Source organism: Bubalus kerabau, chromosome 23 (genome assembly GCF_029407905.1).
Source record: "Bubalus kerabau isolate K-KA32 ecotype Philippines breed swamp buffalo chromosome 23, PCC_UOA_SB_1v2, whole genome shotgun sequence".
Taxonomy (NCBI): domain Eukaryota; kingdom Metazoa; phylum Chordata; class Mammalia; order Artiodactyla; family Bovidae; genus Bubalus; species Bubalus kerabau.
This window is the reverse complement of record NC_073646.1, coordinates 39,515,440-39,542,735: the sequence shown is the minus strand read 5'-3', so window position 1 is coordinate 39,542,735 and position 27,296 is coordinate 39,515,440. Positions and strand designations below refer to the sequence as shown.

Here is a 27,296-nt window from a genome sequence, read left to right as displayed (position 1 = left end):
CTTCATGGCGCGGAGAGTTCTGGGAAATAGAGTCTTGCTATTTGTCCTGCTCCCGGGGGCGGGCCCGGGTGCCCGGACTTCCGGCGTCCTCCGGCGTTGGGGCTCCGCTTTCTGTGTGCGTGTTCGCGCACGCGTACCGGCGCTTTTGCTTCCTGTCGTTGGCCAGGTCACCGCTCGCCCTCGTTCCCAGGCTTTGGCCTCCGGCGGGCGGGGATTCCGGGGCCTGCGGGACTGGATCGCCGTCCGGCAGGGCTGGCATCCAGCGGACGCGGGCTGTGCACGCGAGGGTTCTCGCGGGCCGGGCGGAGGCTGGAGCCGAGACCCCAGAGCTCGAGCCCCGGAGCCCTCGGGCTGGGTCGGAGAGGCCGGGCGAGCGGCGGCGACGCTAAGGAGCGGCGGGGCCCGGTCCCGACCGTCTGCAGCGCACGACACGGTGAAGCCTCGGGAACGACGTTGGCCCGAAGGGAGCTTGTCCCGTAGGCCCAGAGCTGGCTCCTCGGGCCTAGAGGCCTGGGAGGCGGAGAGGAGGGACTCGGGGAGAGGAGCGCGCCGCAGGAGCAGCCCCCGGCCGGAGCCTGGGGAGCCCGGAGCCGGTCAGCGAGTCCCGACGAGGTAGGTGGTGCGTCTGCGGCCTCCAGGCGGCTGTTGATCCTGCGCCCCTCGGAGAGCAGGTCTTGGGGAGCCCGCTCCGGACCCCACGAGACAGCGACTGAGAAGGTTTGACCGCTTTGCCGGGGTCGAGAGGCCGGGCTGGAGGGCAGGACCGGCTGCTCCGATGGGGCTCAGCTGGCGCTTGTGAGTTCTGGGTGTCCTGAGGCAGTGGGGGCCCCAGGCTTGGCCCGAACGTGCCGCGTCCTCCTCTCCCTCCATCCCCGAGGCCCCTCCTCCTCGTTCTCTCGCCTTCTTGCAATCCTGCAAGTGTCTCTCAAGACTCATCCGCACTTGGTTTTGTAATCTAAGCCTCCGCTGACACGCCACGCCCCCCTCCTCCGCGGGTTCTGCCCGGTGGACTGGCACCGTGTAGTTAGTGCGGGATGAGTCTTCGAGGCGTCTGTCCCGCTGCCTCAGTTGAGGGAGGAGGTGATTGGGCCTGAGAAGGGAGATGACTTGTCCCAGGTTACTGGGTCTACAGATGGGATCGTTAGCAATATCAAACTTCTAGGGCAAGTGCTCTGTTAGTTTCTTAATAAGAGATCTTTTTTGAGCATTGCTTTTAAGTTTGTATAAATAATTGAAAGACTGAGCCACACCTGAGTGTATCGCGTTACTCAGAGCATCTTGTGGATTTTCTGATCTTAACAGTTTAGTAAAACTGTAATTGTTTATTTTTATTATTTTATATTTAATGATGGAAGTTTATTTTAATAGGCTTCGATGTTCATCCACTGATGAAAAAGTGTTTTCCCCGCAGTACCATAATCATGTGGGAGTTACAGGCCTGTGGGTGTGTACTCAGTCTTTGTTCTTCTAAGCCCTACTGGAAAGTGAAAGGGCGGGTGAAGTGCTGGGCAGGGCTCGTTCACACTAGCTGTTCCTGGTTCGCTTCACTACCTGCGTTTCCTCCTTCAGGTCCGCCTCTGCTTTCACAGTCCTGCAGGTTATTCCGAGAGCAGGGGAAAATGAATCAATCTCTGGTGAGTTTTGCTGTTTACTTATTTACTCCCTGCTCCATTTTGTAGGCTTCCCTCGTGGCTCAGATTGTAATGAATCTGCCTGCAATGTAGGAGACCTGGGTTGGATCCTTGGGTCAGGAAGATCCCCTGGAGAAGGGAATGGCAACCCACTCCAGTATTCTTGCCTGGAGAATTCCATGGATAGAGGAGCCTGGATTGACTCCACACAGCGGCTAGCACTTTCACTGATTTGTAATAACACTTTAGGAGGCCCAATAGTTCAGAATTTAAAATGGAAAAGTAGGAATAGGTAAAAGATAGGGTTAGACAAAGCATAGAGAGCAGGTCAGCACCAAGTGTTTCTGGCAAGTTCTATGTGTAGATTCCAGGATCCTCCAGAGGTCTTAAAAGTCACAGAACAAGCCTTGAGTTCTTGACATTCATTGCAAAAAGTGACAAACACCATCTATTGCTTGCCTTACATTGTCCTTTCCAAACACTTATCCTTGGGTGTTAAAGGTTTCCTTGATGTGATATGTGATGGGAAATGGGTGGGGGAATCAAGTCAGGGGAACTTGGGGCTCCAGCTGGATGGCAGACAGGCAAGGGGGAGGCCTCAGTGAGTTCCCACTGCTGCTGGTCCTGGGCCCCAGTACGTAGTGCACGTCCATGCCCTTGGGTTTTTTCTCAGTCATGAGTGAGGTTGAGAATATTTTCATAGGTTTAGAAGCTGTTTCTTCTTTTTTAATTAATAGACTTTTTAGAACAGTTTTAGATTTATGGGGAAATTGAGCTGACAGTACAGAGTTCCCTATAATTGTCCCTCTTGGTTTCCTCCTGTTATCATCTCACACTTGTGTGGTGCATCCTATCAATTGTTGATACCTTATTGTCACCTGGAGTCCATAGTTTATATTAGGGGTCACTCTCTGTGTTCAGGTCTTGACAAGTGTGTAGTGAATGACCTTCAGCCACCAAAGAAGTACAGTATAGAACTGCTTTGCCACCAGAAACAACCCAGGGCACCTCCTGTTTGTCTCTCTCTCTGCCCCCAGCAGCTGCTCATCTTATTACCGTCAATGTATTTTTGTCTTTTACAGAATGTCACGTAGTTGAAATCGTACAGTATGAGGTCTTTTCAGACTGGTGTGTTTCTCTTTTTATATGAAGGGCCTGTTCATGTCCACAGTCCATCTTCCTGTCTCAGTACTGATTTGTTTTGCTTGTCTTATTGACTAACAGAGTAGCCTTAAGTATTTATAAATGTTTCCAGTTGGAGTCATGTTAGTGAACATTGTTTTCCAAGTTTTTTTGTCTTTTTACTTGATTTTCCAGCAATAGCATATAATTCTTTAATTTTCTTCATTTTGAGAGGTTGAATACTATTCATTTAAAAAAATTTCTCAAAATCACAAGATTTTTAGGCTTATCCACACAAGTGAATAAGAGCACCCTCCTTGGTCAGTACTGAAGTACAACAACTTCTTTCAAGGAGGTGAGTGGAGGTGAGGAGGGAGGAATTCATTGGTCTCGTGCTTCTCTTCTGGTTCTTACTTTCTGGTTCTGGGCACTGCATCAACCAGTCTCTTGCACTTGGTAAAGACTTTTAATGTGTGAACGTGTGGACCCCCCAGTCCTCAGGGGTCGGACACAGGTATGTCTGGTGATGTCTGGTTGGAGTATGGGCTGAGTTCTGGAAGATTTGCTGTTGCTCTCTGAGACAGGTTTCTCCAGGCTAGACCAGGGCAGTGCTGTACATATCTCTGTCTGCCTTGGGCAGTGACTACTTCTACTGGTGTGTCTCATCAGCAGCAGGGCACCCTCAGCCTTCCCAGGCCAACAAAGTCTGGGTCCCAGTCATCTCAGCATGTAGAGCTTGGGGTCAGGGGACATGAGCCATTCTGCCTCTTCGATTGTTTCACAATCAAGAACTTTGATTTTCAGTCCACATCAGGAGTTCATCATTGTCTCTGATAGACCCTGAGCTTGACGAGGTCGTTTCCATAACCTCCTCCTAACCACTCCTGTCTCCATGTTCTGTTGAGAGCTGCTGCTGCTAAGTCACTTCAGTCGTGTCCAACTCTGTGCGACCCCATAGACGGCAGCCCACCAGGCTCCCCCGTCCCTGGGATTTTCCAGGCAAGAGTACTGGAGTGGGTTGCCATTGCCTTCTCTGTCTTTTGAGAGCACCTGAACCTTATTGGTTTTAACATACAGGCACTGTTTTGTAAACTTTTCTGGGCAATTGCATAAATTTAACAGACCCATTATGTTTAGTTATTTAAGTTTACTTCTATGTTTTCTGATTCGTTCTGATTTGCAGAGTGATGAGATACACAGTAGATAATCAACAATAATAGCAGGTATTGAAAAGCATGTTTTGTCCAAAGCACTGTGTTAAGTGCTTTCCATGAAAGAGCCTGTTTGGTACTGATCTGTATCATGTGACAGGCACCATCATTGTCTGTATTCTAGAGGTGATGGTACAGGAGGAAACAGGCTGTAATGACTGTGTGAGTGTGAGTGTTTGTGAATTAACTCAGAAGATCCGCACTCACAGGTCTGGGTATGGCAGTTTCCAGTTCTGTTGTGCGCTCTGTGCCCCTCATCAGGAGTAAGTGAGCTCCTTCCCTGGAATGTGTTGGGGGATGAAGGGATTCCAAATACCCTGCTGGGCATTAGGGTGGGACGAACCAAGCTGTTTCCAATAGCTTGTGGGCAGGCCAGGGTCAGGTCGAGGCAGGCTTATCTCTGTAGTAAAATACAGAACTGGGATGTGCTGCCTGGCTTGCTCATCGCCTTGGTAACTGGTGAATACTACAACTCAGTTCCTTCTGTGAGTTGTAGGAGGAGCTCAGGGCAGGAGCAGAAGAGAAGCTTGGGCTGGTGATAAACACTGGGAAATGTTGAAGTGTAGAAGGTTATTAATGCCTGGAGAATCCCCATGTACAGAGGAACCTGGGAGTCTACAATCCATGGGGTGGCAAAGAGTTGGACACAACTGAGTGACTAAGCACAACATGGCACAGCACAGGTTATTGAAGCCCTGAGGCAAGATGGGATCACCATCAAAGCCAAGGGTACAAGAAAAGAACTGAGCCCCAGGGCCCTATGATGACTTGAGGATGACTCAGAGGCGAGGAGGAGCCAGTGAAGGAGTGGGCTGGGAGGACAAAGGAGAACCAACTGGCATTATTAATGTTCTGTAAGCAGAATGAAGGATCACAGTGCCTCTTGGGTTTGCACACTGCCCTCAGGCCTGTGCTTCTTGAGGGCACAGGCTCTTGTCTGCTGGTCTTGTCCTCAGGACTGTTGCTGGCTCATAGTGTAAAGCTGTATTTTCCTTTTTTTCCTATACATTGAGCAAACTCATGGCAGTATATTATATTTATTTTCCTTCCATAAGGCCCATAATATAGAAAAGGTACACAGTGTTAACTTGACCAGTGAGCTGGGTGAGCGCTTGTCCCCATGTATCTGCTCCATGTCACCCAGTTCCCACTATGGTGCCATTACAGGGGTCAGTGTCATTCAGGGACGTGGCCGTGGACTTCACACAGGAGGAGTGGCAGCACCTAGACCCTGAGCAGAAGACGACCTACAGGGACGTGATGCTGGAGAACTACAGCCACCTCATCTCTGTGGGTGAGGAGAGAGATAAATTAGATTTCCCTCTAACTTAATGGTTTTAACTTTGAACTTATGGGCTTCCCAGGTGGCACAGTGGTAAAAGAATCCACCTGCCAATGCAGGAGATGTAAGAGATTCAGGTTCGATCTTATAAAACTGAATTGGGTTGGGAAGATCCCCTGGAGAAATGGAAACCCACTGCAGTATTCTTGCTTGGAAAATCCCATGGAGAGAGGAACCTGGCAATCTGCAGTCCGTGGGGTTGCCTAGAGTCAGCTGACCAAGCATACACACACAGACACACACACTTTAACTTTGAACTTGACAGAACAACTCGAATCATCTGGGGTACCAGGTAGGGCATGTGGTCTCTACCTCAAGGTAGGTTCTGATTCTGGCACAGCACCAATGGCACTTCTCTCCTGTAGCTCATAAGCCAGCCTTTTGCTTACATGACAGATCTGGAAGCCCAGCAGCCAAGTTCAAGTTCTCTCTTGTATCTATTAACAGGGTGTCACATTATCAAACCAGAAGTCATCACCAAATTGGAGCAAGGAGAAGAGCCGTGGGTGGTGGAAGGAGAATTCCTGCTTCAGAGTCACCCAGGTGTGTGAGGGGGGTGGCAGTAAGGAGGGTGGTCACTCAGGAGTGTTTTTCCCTGGAGCTTTTTAATGGTGCCACACCTGAGAAGTGATTGAAGAGAGTTGTTCTTGCACTCCGGCAGCTCGAATCTCTCTCCCTAAGGCTTTTTCCTTCCCCACAGCAGCTTGTGTTGGTAGAGCTTCCCACTCTGGTTTCTGCTCTGAATCAAAACCTGCTCGCTTCCTTCCTCCTCTTAAACCTCAGAACTTCTTATGGCATTTTGTTGGCAGGCATATATATCGTCTGTCATTAGAGATAACTCCTGACTCTCCATGTTCTCACTAGTTTCTTTCTTCTTTCCCAAGAAATGCCTCAGGCTTGTTTCTGTCCCTGACTTTACTTCTCACTTCTCTTTCTTTGAGGTCAGAGTTCACGCCCCCATCCTATGCATAAACCAGTGAACTCAGTTCACCTGTGCTGTCCTGATCATGGGCGCTGGTCATTCCTGCTGGAGTTTGGTGATAGCATAACAGGGTCTCCCTATTCCACCAGATGCTCACTTTCATCTTGTCTCTTACTTTCTGTTCTGTCGGCAGTATCTTGAATCATGTTGTGTCTGAGCAGGTGCTCGGTCAAGTAGGAGACAGAGAAATGAGTCCTGATTCATTTACCACCCCCACCCTGTCCCCTCCAGAAACATCCCTGAAGGGTCTGCCTCACCCTCTGGTGGTTTATTCCACAAGCTCTTCAGAAGGTCCTCCTATCTCAGGTATTTAAGGCTTTTATGTGTTTCATGCTGCTCTGTCTACCTGTTCCTGGTTCAGTGTTTCCTGAGAGAGTGGTAGGCGCTCCTGCATTCTCATTGGATTTGCAAGATGTGTTCCCCTGACTTTTGAATCCATCTTATCACTAGTCTCACAGGATGAGCCTACAGCCATTCCCTGTTGATTCCTAAAGGCAGTTTAAATTCCTCTTCCTTTTAGAATCATACAATATTGTCCCTATGTTGCCCAGAAATTATAATTTTGTATTGTTTCCTAAACTTCATTTGGTCCACACTTCTAAAGGTCTCTTCTGTTTCACTGAGGTGTGGGTTATTTGTCCAGATTACACATTCTTTAAGTCTGAACTCAAATATTCAACCCCTCCTTAGAGTTTTCACTTTCAGCTCTAATACCAGTTTCTTCCTTCCTTCGACTTCAACTCCATCTCAAGGTGATGCTTTAGGAAAAAAATCTAGGTCTGATCAAGAAATCTGTTGACTGTGTTTTTTGCTTGGGCTTCTCCGCCCACCTTCCTCAAGTTTTGATAGATTCTGAGGAAACCTATCTTTTCTCAGGTTTTTGCCTCAGGAAAGATAGATTTTGAGTAGATCAAAGGCTGGAAGTCAGGCAAATTTAGTAAAACAACAGGAGCAGAGACTTGCAATTGAATATAAACTGGGGCATAGTTGGTACCAAACCATCTCAGTGTAGGTGGTAGCACCTTAGACTGTGCTCTGTATCTCCACGTGATATGAAACGACTTGGTGTGAAGTGGAGACCTGCCTCTCGCACAGTCCTCCTGGCCCTTGTGCAACAGCTAAACTCATTGTTCCCCCATCAGTTGACCTGTTTGCTGTGAGCCCTTTCATATCTAAGAATCAGGCATTTATCCAGCATCCTCTGTCTTCAGATCATTGTTCCACGTTTTATTTTACCTTCTGTACTCAGCTTTGAACAAAATTTTGAAATATTAATGTGTGCATGTACTCAGTCATGTCTGACTCTTTGCAACCCCATGGACTGTAGCCTGCCAGGCTCCTCTGTCCATGGCATTTCCCAGGTAAGTGTACTGGAGTGGGTTGCCATTTCCTCCTCCAGGGCATCTTCCTGACCCAGGGATCAGACCTGTATCTCCTGCACGGCAGGTGGATTCTTTACCACTTGTTTTTATCAGCTTTCTTCACCACTGGAGATCATGGAGCTTGTGTGTGTGCATGTGCAAGTTTATTCCAAACCAAAATAATAAGGGGGAGAAATACACTTGGAATGGTTTTCACCTGTCCAAGAAGCTAGGACCTGTGCCACAATGAAATGCTTGTGTACAAGTCACATGTCATTTCTTACCTAGGAAGTTGCATAAAAATTGGTTAATCTTGCCTCTTTTTAGAAGAAGTCTGGAAAGTTCATGATCTGATGGAGGGAAGCCAGGAAAAGGAAGACAAACATTCAAGGCAAACTGAATCCATTAACAACAAAACCCTGCCTGAAGGGAGAGGTAATGGTCTTGGTAAGACTTGTAATGTGGAAACAAGCCCTGTTTCTTCAAGAAAAATATCCTATCAGTGTGATTCATGTGAAAAGAGTTTAAAGTGTATTTCAGAATATATTAGTAGTGATGGCAGCTATGCAAGAATGAAACCTGATGAATGTAGTGCTTGTGGGAGATCACCTCTCCATGTGAAGCTTGAAAAAACTCATCTCGGAGATAAACCTTATGAATTTAACCAAAACAGGGAGGCTTATGCTCTAAATGGAGAAAGTATTTACCAGAACATTCGCATTTTGGAGAAACCCTTTGAATATATCGAATGCCAGAAAGCCTTTCAGAAGGATACCGTGTTTGTTAACCATATAGAGGAGAAACCCTACAAGTGGAACGAATCTGAAATAGCCTTTCTCCAAATGTCAAACCTCAGTGTGCACCCAACAACTCATTTGGAAATGAAACCCTATGAGTGCAATGCATGTGGGAAATCCTTCTGTAAAAAGTCCAAGTTTATTATCCACCAGAGGACTCACACAGGAGAGAAACCTTATGAATGTAATCAGTGTGGGAAATCCTTCTGCCAGAAGGGCACCCTCACTGTCCATCAGCGAACACACACAGGGGAGAAGCCCTATGAATGTACTGAATGCGGGAAAACCTTCTACCAGAAGTTACACCTCATTCAACACCAGAGAACTCACTCAGGAGAGAAGCCCTATGAATGTAGCTACTGTGGAAAAGCCTTTTGCCAGAAGACACACCTCACACAGCACCAGAGAACACATTCAGGAGAGAGACCCTATGTTTGTCATGACTGTGGAAAAACCTTCTCCCAGAAGTCAGCCCTTAATGACCACCAGAAAATTCACACAGGCGTGAAACTCTACAAGTGCAACGAGTGTGGGAAGTGCTTCTGCCGCAAGTCTACCCTCACCACACACCAGAGGACACACACGGGAGAGAAGCCCTATGAGTGCAACGAGTGTGGGAAGTTCTTCTCTCGGCTGTCATATCTCACTGTGCATTACAGAACTCATTCAGGAGAGAAGCCCTATGAATGTAACGAGTGTGGGAAAACCTTCTACCTTAACTCAGCCCTCATGAGACACCAGAGAGTCCACACAGGAGAGAAGCCCTATGAGTGCAGTGAGTGTGGAAAGTTATTCTCCCAGTTGTCGTACCTCACCATACATCACAGAACTCACTCAGGAGTGAAGCCCTACGAATGTAACGAATGTGGGAAGACCTTCTACCAGAATTCCGCCCTTTGTAGACACCGGAGGATACATAAAGGAGAGAAGCCCTATGAATGTTACATATGTGGGAAGTTCTTCTCGCAAATGTCATACCTCACAATACATCACAGAATTCATTCAGGAGAGAAGCCCTACGAATGTAACGAATGTGGGAAAACCTTCTGCCAGAATTCAGCCCTCAACAGACACCAGAGGACACACACAGGAGAGAAAGCCTATGAGTGTTACGAGTGTGGCAAATTCTTCTCTCAGATGTCGTATCTCACTATACATCATCGAATTCATTCAGGAGAGAAACCTTTTGAATGTAACGAATGTGGAAAAGCCTTCTCTCGGATGTCATACCTCACTGTACATTACAGAACTCACTCAGGAGAGAAGCCATATGAATGTACTGAATGTGGGAAAAAATTCTACCACAAATCAGCCTTCAACAGCCATCAGAGAATTCACAGGAGAGGGAACATGAATGTACTTGATGTGGGAAGGCTTCTCTGAAGTCAGATCTCTTATAACATCGCAGAACCCTCTCCATATAATGAATAAGGAACTCCTACCATCCCGAGTTGGAGAGTTCATACAGGTGGGTGTGAACAAACCTGTGAGTATTTGTCAGACTTGGAACCTGAAAGTTTGCAGGTTGGAAACCGCAGCTGTAACTAGGCCACATGACATGCTGACAGGAGTAAAAATCTATCAGTATTTAAATTGGACATAGTTTCACTATGAATTCAAACTTTTACATATCAGGGAATTCAGACCAAGGGGATATCTTTCAAGGAACGTGGAAAACATTGTTGGAAATTATGAAACTAAAATTTATGTTTCTGATAAAATGTCAAGCTTTTGTAAAAAAAAAAAAAAAGAAAGAAACCACAGAGGATGGCTGTTTTGAATAAACATGCTCCTTATGTACATAGAAGCTGTAAAATCGCTGGGTAGCTAATTAAGATGGCAGCATGGCAACATTAAGCTCACACTGAGTGGATCCTGAGGGTGTTTGGGTGTTTCTGTTTGCTTTTTAGGATGCTGCATTACAGGAGTTGTATGTTCGGCTTGAATCATGTTTCAAAAGGCATTGTATCCTTATTAGAATAATTTCTAAGGTATTTTAAATAGCACCACTATGCTAGCATCTAAATATGTATAGATAATGAACTAATATTTGAAAGATATGAAGTATACTTCTCTTTGTGCTCTTCCCTAGCATTTATAAATGGATTTTATCATTGTTAATGAATTAAGTCTTCCATAAGGAAACCAATGTTTTTAATAGTATTTTAACTGTATCTGAATCAGCAAGAGATAAAAATCTGCATAAAGTAGAAAATTGCATAGATAATTTAAAATGGTTAATGCCACAAGTCTCTGTAGTAAGGGACAGCTGTAGGACTCATTGCAATCAGTATGGTTTAAAAAATGTACTTAAAATAGTCTCATTTTAATCTGTTTTTTTCACTTACTGTTTTTTATTTAGATGCCTTTGTAAGTGTGCAGAGCACATGTACTATGTAACCTAGAAATTAACTGTATTTTTATTTGATACGGTGGTGTTTTTAAGCACCATGGTTTGCTCCTTCCTGAATGGATTGAGAGAGCAGGTTCGTATGGGTTGTAGCTAGTGTTGCTGAGTGGCCAACCTAGTCACTCATTCCTTGTTTTTGGCTGCCCGAGTCTGGGTATCCATTCCTCTTGATGGAACAGGGGATAAATCCTGATTAGTTTCAACCAATAACGATAATCCCTTTCTCATAACCAGTAATTGGTTTAGATTATTCAGAGGACCCCATGCTAGACAGGTAAAGGAAATATCTTGAGCAGGTTATTTCTGGAAAAGGTTTCTTCAAAGCTTCAAGGAATCATGCCAGGTGAAGTGGGATCCTGTTCAACGTTTCCTTATCTGGCTGTGTCTTTCAACGATGGTTATAATTTGTGCATGGCAGAGCAGAAAGCCTGGAAGAACCTGGGACCTGGATGATGCTCTTGAGCTACTGAACCAGCCAGCCGTGTAGCCACTCTATCTCTGGACTGTTTCTTTTGTGAAAAACTGAATTGTAGATTGATTTAGGTTGCTTCTAGTGATAACTAAAGATATAGAGCAATTGAGAAGTGGGCTTTAGGCAAATCACTTTTTTTGAGGTGTTGATATAGAAATGATCTTATTTTCTGTAAATTTTGGTGTAAATACTACTCAAATATTTGAGTATTAGAAAACTTGAAACAATTCAATGTGTATGTTTTCCTCTATTTTTACATCACTGACCTAAGAACTTTTGGAGCCTGATATGATGTCAGGTATATCTTTCTTTCCATAATGCATGACATAAATTTTGTTTAGGTTAATTTGTTATTCATGGGTCATTGCTACCGTGTTGTTGATGATATATGGCGTAAGGTAAGGACTCACTTCTGTTTCTTTTCCAGTGATTAGCCTGATAGCCTGTATTATTTGAGTCATCCACCCCTTTCTGCAGAGATGAGATGCTATGTTTCTCATGTTTTTCTGTCACTCATGGCTCCCATTTTTCTTGCTCATCACTTTTCCATCAGATTTGTCTAGATGATCTTGAGTCTGCTGTGTAACAGGTACTAAGATTCTGGTACAGTGTATAGTTTTATGTAGGAACTATATATTCATAGTATACTTGTTGAAGGTTTCCCACACTAATGGGAAGTAGCTTAAATACTCAGTATGCATTTTAAGTAAAATATTTGGAAAGCTTATAAATGATTTACCACGTTCTTTTTCTGTTACGAAGTGCCTGATACCAAAGGGCCCTATACATGTGTATGTGGCCCTCAACTGCCTCTTCAGTAATACGGTTGTAGAATTTCTCTATTGTTTCAGAGACACCAGTGTTTTCATACTATTACATCTCTGAAATAGTGTAGCACATTCTAATTTAACTGGTGTTTTTTCTTCCTTAGAGGTACTTAAAATAATGGTCTGTCTTATATTTGATGGATGAAATGCAATATTTGAAAAGTTTTTAACTATTCCTGGCAAGACCTGCATTCATGAAAGAAGGCACCATGGGAGATGGCCCACTCACCCATCTGGCAGCAAGGAGTGAATGTGGAATTGTGGCAGAGCGCAAATGCTTGCTTTTTATATGCACAGTGACTTCATCCTGTGGAGCATGAGCAGATTAGGAACTCCCAGTGGATTTCCAGGGGCTAAGCCAGGGGTTGACCCCTCCCAGCACCTACAGGTGAGAGATTCTCCAAGGTTCTCACCCACCCACCCCCACCCCCCCCGGCCCCATTCATCCTAGTGTTAGTGAAATGGTGGTTCATTGGTTGGCCTCTCAAACAGGTCAAAATGAAGACCATTGTTAACACCAGGGCAATATTCCGAGGCCATGGAGTGACCCTCTCTTCTTTATTCCACTGCAGTGACTGGTAATGTTTCTATCCTGGTGACTGGTAATGTTTGTATCCTGCAGAAGTGTGTAAAATGATACTGACCTGGACATACCTTTTAAATTTAATGCTGTATCGTGCAGTAGTCCCTGTGTTTATAAACCCCTGAGAAGTTCTATACACGAGAGAATGTGTACACAGGGAGTTTCACCACAGCAAGATTTTGAGGTATTCTAGGTGACCGTCACTAGAATAGGTGGGTAAAAGGTGGATCATGCATTGGGGTGGTGTCTAGCAGTCAGAGTGTGTGTTGTACTTACATGTAGCACATCCAATTAGCAGTTTTAGATATGAATAGAAAAAATGGATGGAATGAGATGTCATACAAGTAAACAATGCTTATTTCAGTTAAAGTTACACACAAACCCTTACAGAAGTTACAATGGTGAGTGCTAAAGGTCCTACCTTTATCAGTGAGTGCCTGTGGGGGAAGGGATGGAACTGGGGTTTGGCATGAAGAAAGAATGGGGTCTATACAGAAACCAACACTGATAATATGTTTTGAGCTGAGTAGTACAGTTAACATTGTGCCCAGGACTTCTCCAGAAATACTGAAGACATACACACAGGAAAATTAAAGACCCACACTTAAAATCCTCAATAATGTTTTATTCTGTTCAGTTTTAGCCAGAATTTTATGGCTCAGTTGCCTAAATGATACCTGTGCCTTTTCTGGCAGAGCTGCTCAGCCAACATCCCCCTACACCTCAGGTCAGCAGCCAGTGGGTGACAACTGGTGCTCCAGGTACAGGCTTCTGGGGCAGGCAAGAATCAGACTTCATTCCCATAGAACTGGGCTGTGCATCTCACCTCTTGGCCACTGTCTATAATAAGGGAGCAGGGCTTCCCTTTGTTATCTCCTGGACTCAGAGCAGTCTTCCCAGAGGGCTGGTGCCAAAAGCATTTAAAGGCACAAGTACTGGGTGTGGCAACCTGGGACAGGATAACAGTCAAGGTGAGCAACAGACATACCAAGAAACCGGGGAAGGAAGAGGTTGGGAAGCTGACGTGTGTGGGGATAAGAGCTTTTAAAAGCTTCCATGCGCACACTGTATGTGTGCAGGGTGGGACATGACTCAGAAAAGATGTGGAAAGTCCCTATGCACTCACCTAGCAACTCTGTAAGCTGGAAGTGAAGACTAAGGCAGAGTGGAACCAGCCTGGTCAAGCACTAAAGACGTACCCAACACAGAGCCAGCCTGCAAAACTAGGGGAGTGCCGTCACATTGCCTCATGTTTGATTCACATTTGACCTCTGACACATTCCTATTGATTAGTGCTTCCTTCATTTTTGACCAAGGAGGCCCAGGCTTACCTTGCACACACTGGGTGTGACCTAGACTCAGCTCTTTCTCCAAGGAGTCCTGGTTCTTCGTAGGGGCCAATGTTGGGAACTGACTTTGCTCACCACTCTGGGAGGTGTTACTCAGTGGACAGAGCTATGAAATATGTAATTTTTTTAAATGAATAATATTTTTTGATTCATATTTATCATCATAGGGAGGTCACATGAATTCTTTGATTTCTATGGTTGTCTTATCTCTTAAACTGGAAGGTTTGATTCCTAGTAACTTTTATAATTTCTTTTAGCTTTCTCCTACAATGTACACAAAATAGATTCAAATAAACAGTAATATTATCAGGAAGAAAACTGATGAGTGATTTTATAATTTTTGGCTGTCATTTTTGTCCTCAAACATGTTCCATTAAGGATGTATAATATCATAACATAGAGTGCAGAGTTTCTTCAAAGAATCACTTCGTGTGGTCAAGTTGCCAATTTGATATTAAGTTGATTTCAATTTTAGAATCTTTTTACTTTTGAATATGTAAATCACTCATTTGTTCAAAGTTTAAAAATTCATAAAAAGGTAAAATCAAAGAAACCTTGCTTCCACCCCATCTCCACAAATAACATTCTTGGAGACCCTCTCTCCTAATGAGCTCTCTGATGTACATGAGCTCAAGTTTTCTCCCATGAAATCACATATGACTCTACACAGGAATATTTTTCACATCTGCTGCCATTCAGGATACTTCTTGTGTGTGAATCACTTCATATTTAGAGTTGACTTCTTGTAGAAGGATTTCCCATATTATTATATTCATAAGGCTTCTCCCCTGTGGTGTTTGCTGGTGTACTGTGAGGGTTGACTTCATACAGAAGGACTTCCTGCATCTCTTATATTCATAGGGCTTCTCCCCTGTGTGGATTCTCTGATGATTAATGAGGTTTGACTTCACATAAAACCTTTTCCCACATTTCATTACATTTGAAAGGGTTCTTGCCTGAGTGAGTTCTCTGATGCACAGTGAGGTATGATTTCAGAAAGGTTTCTCACATTCACTACATTTATAAGCCTTCTCTTCTGTGTGAGTCCTCTGATGCATGGTTAGGGCTGACTTAAAACAGAAAGATTTTACACATTTACTACACCCATGGAGTTTTTCTCCAGTGTGTGTGCTCTGATGTTCAATGAGATGTGATTTCTGGAGGAAATTTTTCCCACATTCTTCACATTGATAAGGTTTCTCCCTGTGTGTGTTCACTGATGTTAAGTGTAGTGTGACTTCTGAAAGTTTTACTACATTCTTTACATTTTTAAGGTTTCTGCTATTTGTATTCTCTGGTGCTGAGGGTTGACTTCTCACATTCATTACATTCGAAGTATTTCTCTTCTGAGTGTGTCCTCTGATAAACCAGTTAGGCTTGACTTCATAGAGAAGGCTTTCCCACATACTTTACACACATGGGATTTCTTTCCTGTGTGATATCTCTGATGACTATTAAGAAGCAACTTCACATAGAATGACTTCTTGCATTCACTGCATTTAAAGGATTTGTCTACACTGTGAGTCCACTGGTATATAATGAGAGTTGATTTCATACAGAAGGCTTTCCCACATTCATTATATTTGTGTGGTTTCTCCCGTGTGTTTTCTGATGTTTTGTGAGGTCTGACTTTTTGTAGGAGTTCTCACATTCACTGCACCCATGGGGTCTCTGCCTGGTATGAGTTCTTTGATGGACAGTGAGAGTCAAATTCATAGAGAAGGATTTGCCACACTGATTACATTCATATGGTTTCAACCCTGAGTGAATTTTATGATGTTTAGTGAGATTAGACTTCACACAGAAGGTTTTTCCACACTCATTAGTCATAGGGTTACTTTGCTGTATGAGAGACTTGATGAATAATTTAGGGCTGACTTAGAGCAGAAGGATGTCCCACATTTAGTACCTTTATAGGGTTTCTTCTCTGTATGTTTCCCCTGGTGGAAGTGCTATGCTGATTTACACAGAATAGAAGGATTTTCCACATTCATCACATTTGCAGGGCTTCTCCCCTATGTGTGTTCTCTGGTGATCAGCAAATTGTGACCTGAGTAAGTTTTCCCTTGTCATTGCACTTGAAAGGTTTCTCCTCTGTATGCATCTTCTAATGTTTAGTTAGATTTGATTTCACACAGAAAGATTTCCCACAATCCTTACACTCCTGTTTTCCTCCCCTGTGGGAATTCTCTGGTGATGGTTGAAGTTTGATTTTGTGTAAGATTTCCCACAATCCTTACACTGGTAGGGGTTCTCTTATGTGTGAGTACTCTGGCTCAGCTTTAGGGCTGAGATCTGATGGAAGGATTTCTTGCAATCATCACACACATTAAGCTTCTTTTGCTGGTCGGTAATGGCTTAAGCTTCTTTTGCTGGTCGGTAATGGCTGACTTCCCAAGGGCTTTGTTACATTCACAGGTTTTCTTTCCTGCATCATTTCTTTGCTGGATGGTGTCTTGTGCTTTCTGGAAGGTTTTCCCACATTTATTATTGTCACATGGCTCCTCTTGTGTGTTTTCTGATGTTCAGTGAGGTGGGATTCCTGGTAAAAAGATTTCTTGCACTGACTACATTCAAGTATTTTCTCTTGTGAGTTTTATGAGGTTAAGTAAGATGGGACTTCTTGCTGAAATTATTCTCATTTCCATGAGATTTGTGGGTTTTCTCTACATTAATTTCCTGATGTTGAAAGAGGGTTGATGTCTCATGCTCATTAACTTCAGAGTGATTCTCCTTTGTGCATTTCCTGCTGGATTTGGAGAGCTGACTTGTCACTGGTATCTTGCCCCTCCCTGTTGCTCATAATCCTGGGTACTCTCTTCTGTTTGAGTCTTCTGTGGTGGGATGGTGGCTGCCTCACTGGAGGTGGCTACTCTGCACTCATGACCTTCCACAGGTGGTCCCAAAGGCCAAATCTTCTGTTGCCCACAAGGGTCCTCATTATGACTCAGGGGTCTCCCATCTTGGTTATGGTTGTCGGATGCTTCCCAGGATGAGTATCCTCTTGATTATTACCAAGAAGCAACTTCCCACATATGTTAATTTCATCAGAGTTCTTATCTGAAACATTTTTATTATGCCAGGCTTCCCTGTCCATCACCAACTCCTGGAGCTTACTCAAACTCATGTCCATAGAGTCAGTGATGCCATCCAACCATCTCATGCTCTTCGTTCCCTTCTCCTCCTGCCCTCAATCTTTCCCAGCATCAGGGTCTTTTCCAGTGAGTCAGCTCTTCGCATCAGGTGGCCAAAGTATTGAAGCTTCAGCCTCAGCATCAGTCCTTCCAATGAATATTCAGGACTGATATCCTTTAGGAGTGACTGGTTGGATCCCCTTGCAGTCCAAGGGGCTCTCAAGAGTATTCTCCAACACCACAGTTCAAAAGTATCAATTGTTTGGCATTCAGCTTATTTTATAATCCAACTCTCCTATCCATATATGACTACTGAAAAAACCATAGCTTTGACTAGATGGACCTTTGTCAGCAAAGAAATATCTCTACTTTAATTTAATATGCTGTCTAGATTGGTCATAGCTTTTCTTCCAAGGAGCAAGTGTCTTTTAAGTTCATGGCTGCAGTCACCATCTGCAGTGATTTTCGAGCCCCCCAAATTAAAGTCTCACGCTGTTTCCATTGTTTCCCCATCTATTTGCCATGAAGTGATGGGACCGGATGCCGTGATCTTAGTTTTCCAAATGTTGAGTTTTAAGCCAACTTTTTCACTCTCCTCTTTCACTTTCATCAAGAGGCTCTTTAGTTCTTCTTTGCTTTCTGCCATAAGGGTGGTGTCATCTGCATATCTGAGGTTATTGATATTTCTCCCGGCAGTCTTGATTCCAGCTTGTGCTTCATCCAGCCCAGCATTTCACACAATGTACTCTGCATGGAAGTTAAATAAGCAGGGTGACAATGTACAACCTTGACGTACTCCTTTCCCGATTTCAAACCAGTCTGTTGTTCCTTGTCCAATTCTAACTATTGCTTCTTGACCTGCATACAGATTTCTCAGGAGGCAGGTCAGGAGCTCTAGTATTCCCATCTCTTCAAGAATTTTCCACAGTTTGTTGTGATCCACACAGTCAAAGGCTTTGGTGTAGTCAATAAAGCAGATGTTTTTCTGGAACTTGCTTGCTTTTTCGATAATCCAGTGAATGTTGGCAATTTGATCTCTGGTTCCTCTGCCTTTTCTAAATCCAGCTTGAACATTTGGAAGTTCACAGTTGACATATTGTTAACGCCTGGCTTGGAGCATTTTGAGCATTACTTTGCTAGCGTGTGAGATGAGTGCAGTTGTGCAATCATTTGAACATTCTTTGGCACTGCCTTTCTTTGGGATTGGAATGAAAACTGACCTTTTCCAGTCCTGTGGCCACTATTGAGTTTTCCAAATTTGCTGGCATACTGAGTGTAGCACTTTCACAGTATCATCTTTTAGGATTTGAGATAGCCCAAATGGAATTCCATCCCCTCCACTAGCTTTTTCATAGTGATGCTTCCTAAGGCCCACTTCACATTCCAGGATGTCTGACTCTAGGTGAATGATCACACCACTGTGGTTATCTGGGTCATGAAGATCTTTTTTGTATAGTTCTTCTGTATATTCTTGCCACCTCTTAACATCTTCTGTTTCTTTTAGGTCCATACCATTTCTGTCTTTTATTGTGCCCATCTTTGCATGAAATGTTCCCTTGATATCTCTAATTTTCTTGAAGAGACCTCTAGTCTTTTCTATTTTTTCCTCTTATTTCTTTGCATTGATCACTGAGGAAGGCTTTCTTACCTCTCCTTGCTATTCTTTGGAGCTCTGCATTCAAAGAATAGCAAGATATAGCAAGGGTATGGGAGAAGGCAATGGCACCCCACTCCAGTACTGTTGCCCGGAAAATCCCATGGGTGGAGGAGCCTGGTGGGCTGCAGTCCATGGGGTCGCTAAGAGTCAGGCACGACTGAGTGACTTCACTTTCACTTTTCACTTTCATGCATTGGAGAAGGAAATGGCAGCCCACTCCAGTGTTCTTGCCTGGAGAATCCCATGGACGGAGAAGCCTGGTAGGCCGCAGTCCATGGGGTCGCACAGAGTCGGACACGACTAAAGCAACTTGGCAGCAGCAAGGGTATATCTTTCTTTTTCTTCTTTGCCTTTTGCTTCTCTTCTTTTCTCAGCTATTTGTAAGGCCTCCTCAGACAACCATTCTGCCTTTTTGCATTTCTTTTTCTTGGGGGTGGTCTTGATCCCTGCCTCCTGTACAATGTCACGAACCTCCATCCATAGTTCATCAGGCACTCTATCAGATCTAATCCCTTGAATCTATTTGTCACTTCCACTGTATAATCATAAGGGATTTGATTTAGGTCATACCTGAATGGTCTAGTGGTTTTCCCTACTTTCTTCAATTTAAGTCTGAATTTGGCAATAAAGAGTTCATGATCTGAGCCACAGTCAGCTCACAGTCTTGTTTTTGCTGACTGTATAGATCTTCATCTTTGGCTGCTAAGAATATAATCAGTCTGACCTGGTGATGTGTAGTCTTCTCTTGTGTTTTTGGAAGAGGGTGTTTGCTATGACCAATGCGTTCTCTTCACAAAACTCTGTTAGCCTTTGCCCTGCTTCATTCTGTATTCCAAAGCCAAATTTGACTGTTATTCCAGGTATCTCTTGACTTCCTACTTTTGCATTCCAGTCCCCTATAATGAAAAGGACATCTTTTTTGGGTGTTAGTTCTAAAAGGTCTTGTAGGTCTTCATAGAACTGTTCAAATTCAGCTTCTTCAGCATTATTGGTTGGGGCATAGACTTGGATTCATGTGATATTGAATGGTTTGCCTTGGAAGCGAACAGAGATCATTCTGTCCACCCAGCGATGGTGGGATGAGATTTGGCACTTTCCTGTAGCTCAAACGGTAAAGAATCTGTCTGCACTGCAGGAGATCAGGGTTCAATCCCTGGGTTGGGAAGATCCTCTGGAGAAGGTTATAGCAATCCACTCCAGAATTCTTGCCTGGAGAATCTCATGGACAGGAATCTGGCACACTAGTCAGTGGGGTTGCAAAGAGCCAGACACGACTGAGTGGCCTTTGTCTATAAGGTCATAAATAAGAAAAGTTAGGTGTACTTGAAAAAGCTAACACATTTCTTATGTAAATATAATTTATTACATCAGTGATTCTCATTTTTTAGTCCCAAGCTCCTACGATGAAATCCTGAGCATATACTTTCTCTTTTGATCAGAAAAAGGAAAAATAGAAAATATCTGCTATATTGGAAAAGGGAGCATAAAACTATAATGAACACACATAGATTTGCTGTTTTACAAAGAAGACCCATCAGAACTTAAAAGAAGAAACTATAGCTGAAGGAAACACACAGATAACTGGTTGATTACGCCAACAAAAACCATGAATAGGAAGTAGAACAAGGAATATGAGTATACATGGATGTCAGAAGACATAGCAGGGGAAATCTTAGGTACGGGATAAAACATTGTATGTATTCAGATAGAGCCCACTACCTATAAGCCAATGGGAAAATATGACATAGTACTTGTTCAACATATCCTTACAAAAATACATGATAAAATATTTATTAAAATATTCACTCCCAATCACAAGTCAGTCTGACAGGTTTTTACACTCAGTAGTCTGCTTTTCAGCTTTGCTTCCACAAAAATTTAGAAGTCCTCCAGGAAATGTATCTCCCTTTCCCTCTCCCTCTGCTTTTCTCTCTCTCCTTTCCTCACATACTTTGAAAAAATGATGCCTCTTAAACTCCATTTTCTCCAACACTGAAGTAGTTACTGCCTATATTTTTTTTATTAACACTATGGAAAGAACTTTATCCAATAATACTTGATAACACTGAATTTCAATATATATCACATCATTTTGTTCTTCTCTCCCAACTACATCCTATGCTCCTAGCAGGGTTTATTGTATCTCTACTTGCTTTTGAGTCCCTTTGAGTAGATGTATAGTATCTCACATAGTATCAGAATTATCTGGAAATTTTTATTTCATACTGCAGTTTAGTTGACTTACAATGTGGCGTCAGTTTGAGGCAGATAACAAAGTGATTCAGCTATACATAAACACATATCTATTCTTTTTCAGAGTCTGTCTTCATATAGGTTGTTACAGAGTATTGAGCAGAGTTCCCTGTACTATATAGTAGGTCCTTGTTGGTTATCTGTTTTACATACAGTACTGTGTGTATATTAATCCCAACCTCCTAAATTATCCCTCCCCCATTCCAGAATTACCTGGAAATTTTTATTCAAAACATGGAGGATAAACTATCATAGCCCAGTATCAATCTATATGCCTTATGAATCAGAATCTGCAAGTAAGTGCCATAGGCCTGTGTACTTAGGAAATGCTTTCTGAATAGTCAAACCTATGAGTATTAATAGATGAGCATATCTGTATGTATTACCCATCAAATGAAGAAAAAGTTAAAAAAAAAAAAGAGGCCCCACATGCTCTCCGGTGTCACAGTGCATGGTGAGGTCTGAGTCCTTGTCGCTCAGCCACTAACTAAAATGCAAATTCTAAGAGGGGAGAGAGTACAAAGCACTTCAGAACAGGTGTGAACTTGAGCTCAAACATCAACTAGTGTAAAACACACAAGCGTTAACTACACACCGCGCACAGTCCTAAACCCTTTCTTCAGGGTCTGGAAAGGCAAACCTCAAAAACGGGTGTAGGTGTGGGTAAGACATATGTATGAACTTAACCTCAAGTGTTTGGACAACATCAGCAAAAAAGGATGAATATGGCTTAACATGTTTAAGAAGAGGAGTCTTAAGTAATAGAGGGCAGCCCTAGATTTATATAAGGCCAGCAACAAGACAAAACAGATGCTTTAGATTTTAAAATATATACTTAGAATTAGGAATGAAATAAGGCCTCAGAGAATAAGGTTCTGGTTTTGAGTGAGGTCACTGGAAGGTAAGAATATAAGGTATAGAAGACAGTTTTCAAAAGAAAAGTAAAAAGTAAGAGAAACTAGGGAGAGATCAGTACTACATGTGCTTTTTGTGGTCGTCAGATACAGGAGAAGAAAAGTGTTAGAGCCTAAGTAAGTGGAAACAAGGAATGTGAGATTTACATTTTGGAAGAAAAGATTTCAGGGTTAGTCTCTGCCATACTGACAATGAAGAACTGTAACACCTCAGGTAAAATGCAGCATAGAGGGCGGATAAGGCTGAGATGGAGGAGGTGGAATTTTTCAGTCACTGGGTAAAGCAAAAAGCTTATCTCTGAGTAACAGATGAGTACTGAGGAAGGGTTAAAGGGAAGGGACATAGGAAGCCGAGTCAGACTTCCCAGGAGACAGTGATCGAATGATCAGAACTGTTTGCTAAAACATCTTAATTACAATGTCATAATTTTTGGCAAATTTGAGGATAGAAAATGCTATTTCACTGTGATACTTTTTCTCTCTCTGATTACCAATGGAGGTGTAGATATTCTTATCATTTGTGTTTTTGTTTCCCATTTGTGTCTCCTTTTCATGTATCTTGTTCACTTCTTTCTTGGGCTGTTGGACTTTTTCTTATGAATGGTAGGAATTCATTATTGGACAAACTTTTATTAAATGCTAAACACACTATATGAGACAGTGGAAACAGACATGAAAGAAAAAAGACCTTGTTCCCATGAAGTTTACATCCTAGTGAAAGTAAATAAAAATTAAGTAGAATAATGTAAAAAGACTTGTTTATATTTCTATTTGAGAAAAGTGTGTAAGCTCCAGAAGCTCAGGGAAAGTGTTGGTTTATCAGTGTATCTTCAACTCCAAGAGCATGGGTGGCACAGGATAGGAATATTTGCAGGATGAATAAACGAATGCCTGGGCAGGGGCAGGAACTGAAAAGAAAATAGTCCATGAAAATGGAGGGAAATGAATACTAGAAAAGGAGAAACCAAGAACAAAGGTCTAAGAAGAGGCAGGCAGGTGGTCAATGCTGGGAACAAGAATGGTCACCTTCCTTAAAAGTCAGGCAGGAAAGGAAAGCACTGATGTTTTAAGAGGGATGGAAGTATAGTTTGGGTTATCTGAGGCAGGCTGGCTTGCCATTCAGTTACTTTCAAAGGTCTGAGGCCCCTGAAGAGTATTACTGACACAGAGACCAAAGGTCCCAGTTTCTGAACCAAGCTACCTCGTCTACATTTCCACTGGCTTCTTTTTTTCCACCTGATAATGGTTAACTCACCGGGACCACTCCAGCCTGGGAATTCTAATGGCCACAGCTCTTCTCCTTGCTCCAGCTTGATGATCACCTCTGGTTTGGCAATGCAGTACCCTGTGAGTGAGACATGGGGTTAGACTTCTGACAAGCCTCTTGGACATCAGAGCCCCTGAAGGATGAGGAAGGTGCAGGTTCAGGAGTCACGTGAGAAAGGTGCCCATTTGAACCTTTCTTTTGGAAGGTGAGAACAGCAAGCTTTCTGTGCCCAAGCAAACATGTCTGACCCATAAGATGAACACACTAATACCATAAAGCTTAACCAAGGGCTCATAAGTTTTGGCAGCTAATGAAAGAAACACAGTGAGGTATTACACAGAGAAGACATCTCACCCACAGAGACCAAGTGGCTGTAGCTGTCCAGCATCACATCCCAGTATAGGGTCCTCTGATACCTGTCAGTTGTCACCACTCATCCTGGGTGAAGCCCACAGTCATGTCTTTGAATGACATGGGTCCTTGGCCAGCACACTTCTATTCAAACCAAAGAGATCAGTACTGAGTGACATGAAAGATATGCAAAATAATTCTTAACATGTTTTAAATTTACCATAAATACTATACAGGCTGCCAATCTGCACGCTGCTCTGTGGTTATAGATTGAAGTGGTATTGTGATAGGAAAATCCAGATGGTGTATTAACTTATTAATTCCAACAAAAACTCTGAAGTTCCTACCATGCATCTGAAATTGTCCCAGCTTGCCAAGACTGTTGAGTTAAATCAGTCCTTTTTGTTTGGCCTTCAAGGAGCTTAAAGGAGACAAATTATATCTGCGAATACTCTTCCTGTAGTAAGGTATTATTCAGTTCAGTTTAGTCGCTCAGTCGTGTCCAACTCTTTTCGACCCCATGAATTGCAGCACGCCAGGCCTCCCTGTCCATCACCAACTCCTGGAGTTCGCTCAAACTCATGTGCATCAAGTCACCCCATGGTCTGTAGCCCACCAGGCTCCTCTGTCCTCCACTATCTCCCGGAATTTGCTCAAATTCATGTTCATTGAATCAGTGATGCTATCTAACCATCTCATCCTCTGCCACCCCCTTCTCCTTTTGCCTTCTTTTCTAGCATTGAAGTAATATATACATTCTCTTAATCCACACAATAATGATAAGCTTAACTTATCTTTCTTTCATTAAATGTTTAAATGTAACCAATCTACTGTCTTCTTCCCAGCAGAGAGGAAAGCACTGGGGTATCTTGTGCCTCCACAGGTGGGAGGTGTGGCCACTGAAGACAATGAGGAGCCAGTGAAGACACGCATGCAATCTCTGTCGCAGCCGTAACATTTACATTTAACAGCAACAAGGAGCTTCCCTGGTGCTCACAGGTGGAGAGTCCACTTGCCAATGCAGAGGATACGGGTTTGATCCCTGATCTGGAAGGATCCCACATGCCATGAAGCAGCTGAGCTCATGCACCACAACTATTGAGTCTATGCTCTGGAGCCCAGAAGCTGCAACTATTGAACCCACGTGCCCTAGGGCCCATGCTCTGAAACAAGAGAAGCCACCGTAATGCACACCTCGACTAGAGTAGCTCCCACTTGCTGCAACTAAAGAAAAAGCCTGTGCAGCAATGAAGACCCAACACAGCCAAAAATAAATGCATGAATAAAATATTAAAAAATGAAATTAAAAAAAAAAATGATGACATCTTAAAGGTAGTAGAGTCTAGATGCCACCCAGGATGAGGTGAGGGGCAGGAAGGACAGGATGAACCCCATTCTGGTAGCTTTTTATCTGTTTCTACTTTTCCATCTTAATATATGAACACACTAATAAAACGCCAGGAAATCCACTGGAAAACAAAATAGGGAACAGAGAAGAGAAACACTTCACCTGGCATTTGCTCATTTTCTGTTGTTCTTGGAAGACTGTCCAAACCTAGGAAGGCATTCCTGGAAGAGGAGGAAGAGGCAACAGGATGATGAGAGCTCCTTGATGCTCCACACGCCAGCTGGGTAGCTGTGATCCTGGAGAAGGAGAGCAAGGCTAACAGCTACCCCTTAGTGACTTCTTAAATCCGCAACGTTCCCTTACTGCTTTAATTACTTACAACCCTGCCCACTAACACAGAAACATCTAAAGTCCCTTACTGCTTTAACTACTTACAACCCTGCCCACTAACACAGAAACATCTAAAGCAGAATTATTAAGCAAATGATGGTGTCTCAAAATATGATGCCTTCATTAAAACATATTGCAGAGGAGAAAACCTAAAGGCTATTTTGTGTAACTGTTTTACTACCGAGATGTTAACCCCTTGAGTCTGAGAATCCTCATAGTTTTGAAAAAAGGGATAGGGCCCTTAAACTTAGGTGTTTTGTTTAAAACAAAACAAAACAAAACTGTTTCTTTTTTTTTTTTTTTAAGGAAACATGTTTCTGTGTGATCGTGGGGAAAGCACAAGCCAGGACTTCCATGTGCCTCTTACTGATTCTTCACCGGTCAATTCCCCCTTCAGGTTTGTTTCCCTTCTGTTAAATGAGACAAAAATACACAATCATGGCAAACCCTCCAGGAACTACTGCTACTCTTGATTGAGAATAGTAACAACAGAAAAGCAACAACTTTTCTAAGAACAGGAACAACAGAAAAACAACTCCAGATGCCGGACTTGGTTACAAAGCTGACCAGCTTCTGGAAAGGAGTAGTGGAGAATGAAGGGAGGGGAGACTCGCCCAGCACCCCACCACACCGGCCACATTTCTCATGCCTTCCGTCCCTGTCCCCAGCTCCCTTCTCTCTTCCCCTGAGCGACACACTCCTTTTCTGTGTTTCTGCCGCTGCTTTCCTGGAGCTCGCATGGGGTTCGGATCCGAGGGTGGAAGGCAGGGGGTTTTTCCCGGTGAGGTTCGCCGAGCCCCCTCCTGACCTCGGTAGAGATGCCTTATTCCAACAGAGCCTTGGAGACTGATTCACTTCAGCGGGAAGCTATCTCGGGGCCAGCCTCTCTGAGAACACACAGCTACCGGAGGCTCCAGCCGCGCCTCTACAACGGCGGGCCATCCGCGGCTGGAGTGCCCCCGGCCCCGGACAGCTGCGCCGGATAGCGCAGCGAGAAGCAATAGACCACAAATCTAAGAAAACTTGGGAAACCGCCTGGCGTGCTGCAGTTCGTGGGGTCCTAAAGAGTCGGTTACGACTTAGCGACTGAACAAGGGAAACCCGGGATTCAAACCACCGCCGCCTCCAGTCTAGGGCACACGAATCCGTATTTGGGCCTAAAGGACGCGCGCCGCGAAGGGGCCACGCCGGGCAGCGTCAGAGCTCGTCTCACCTCGCTGGGATGGGGGGCCCGGCAGTGAGTCAGTCGCTCTGCCCTCTGGGCCGCGCTCGGGCAGCCTCGGCGGTTAGGAGGATGGAGACGCCGCAGCCGGCGCGGCATCTTCCCCGAACGCGGCCCTCAGGGGGTCTCCCTAGTCAGGGACGCATCCCAGGCGGCAGTGCCTAATGTCCCCGCCCCGCACCCCTTCTCGTGGCCTCCGGCCACCCACGCTCACCAGGCAGCCGACCTCAACGCGCGATCGCACGGGCACAGGCAGGAGACCACAGGTACACCCCGCCCGCAACCGACGCGCGCTTGCGCGCAGAGCCCAACGCGGTGAGCAGGAGGCCTTCGGGAGGCTTAGCCCGTTGTGGGCGGGGCCTGTGAGGGCCCGGCCCGGCCCGCGCCCCCGCAACATCACCCTCACTCACAAGTAGCCAGTCCCTCCTCACCTCACCCTCGCCTCTCCTCACCTCCTTCACCTGCCCCTACCCCTCTAACCGCCCCCTGGATCGCCCCAGCCCCAACTCCTCTGCGTCACCCTTCAGCCCCACCTGAAGGTGAGGGGCCTCCTCGCAGCGGCCAGCGAGGGAGAGATTTAACAACACAGGTGAAAAAGTTAAATTAGCCCAGCCAAGCAATTTTTAAAAACATGAATGAAAAAGAAGGGAGGGGGCAAATTTTAAGACGCAAT

At 44.2% G+C, this 27,296-nt stretch overlaps 1 protein-coding gene and 1 long non-coding RNA gene across 9 annotated transcripts; one reads left to right on the top strand and one right to left on the bottom strand.

The window, feature by feature from the left end:
* Positions 1 to 78: 78 nt before the first annotated feature.
* ZNF12 (zinc finger protein 12) lies at positions 79 to 25,145 on the top strand. Of its 5 annotated transcripts, XR_008707525.1 has the most exons (7): positions 80 to 612; positions 1,570 to 1,634; positions 5,132 to 5,258; positions 5,754 to 5,849; positions 7,977 to 12,543; positions 23,356 to 23,517; positions 24,512 to 25,145. XR_008707525.1 is itself a non-coding variant. In XM_055561768.1 (5 exons), exons 2-5 carry the CDS (start codon positions 1,620 to 1,622, stop codon positions 9,827 to 9,829), a joined length of 2,091 nt encoding a protein of 696 aa, XP_055417743.1. In that variant the 5' UTR covers positions 1,189 to 1,444; positions 1,570 to 1,619; the 3' UTR covers positions 9,830 to 11,555. The 5 variants fall into 5 exon arrangements, 2 of the variants coding, with proteins under 2 accessions (XP_055417744.1, XP_055417743.1); XR_008707524.1 differs by lacking the exon at positions 23,356 to 23,517; XR_008707523.1 differs by lacking the exon at positions 23,356 to 23,517 and having other exon boundaries at positions 24,509 to 25,145.
* LOC129637568 (uncharacterized) lies at positions 20,029 to 26,958 on the bottom strand. 4 transcript variants are annotated; one of them, XR_008707527.1, is made up of 5 exons: positions 26,838 to 26,958; positions 25,174 to 25,232; positions 23,667 to 23,807; positions 23,301 to 23,390; positions 20,029 to 20,167 (listed from the first exon to the last, which is right to left on the bottom strand). It is a non-coding gene; the product is annotated as an uncharacterized LOC129637568 (long non-coding RNA). The 4 variants fall into 4 exon arrangements; XR_008707528.1 differs by having other exon boundaries at positions 25,174 to 25,307; positions 26,838 to 26,937; XR_008707529.1 differs by lacking the exon at positions 26,838 to 26,958 and adding an exon at positions 26,615 to 26,749.
* Between the last annotated feature and the right edge of the window lie 338 nt (positions 26,959 to 27,296).

Excerpts from the sequence above, each read along its gene's own strand:
- ZNF12 (XM_055561768.1), top strand. Across the intron at positions 5,259-5,753 it reads CAGCCACCTCATCTCTGTGG|GGTGTCACATTATCAAACCA; the intron begins GTGAGGAGAGAG and ends ATCTATTAACAG. Across the intron at positions 5,850-7,976 it reads CCTGCTTCAGAGTCACCCAG|AAGAAGTCTGGAAAGTTCAT; the intron begins GTGTGTGAGGGG and ends GCCTCTTTTTAG.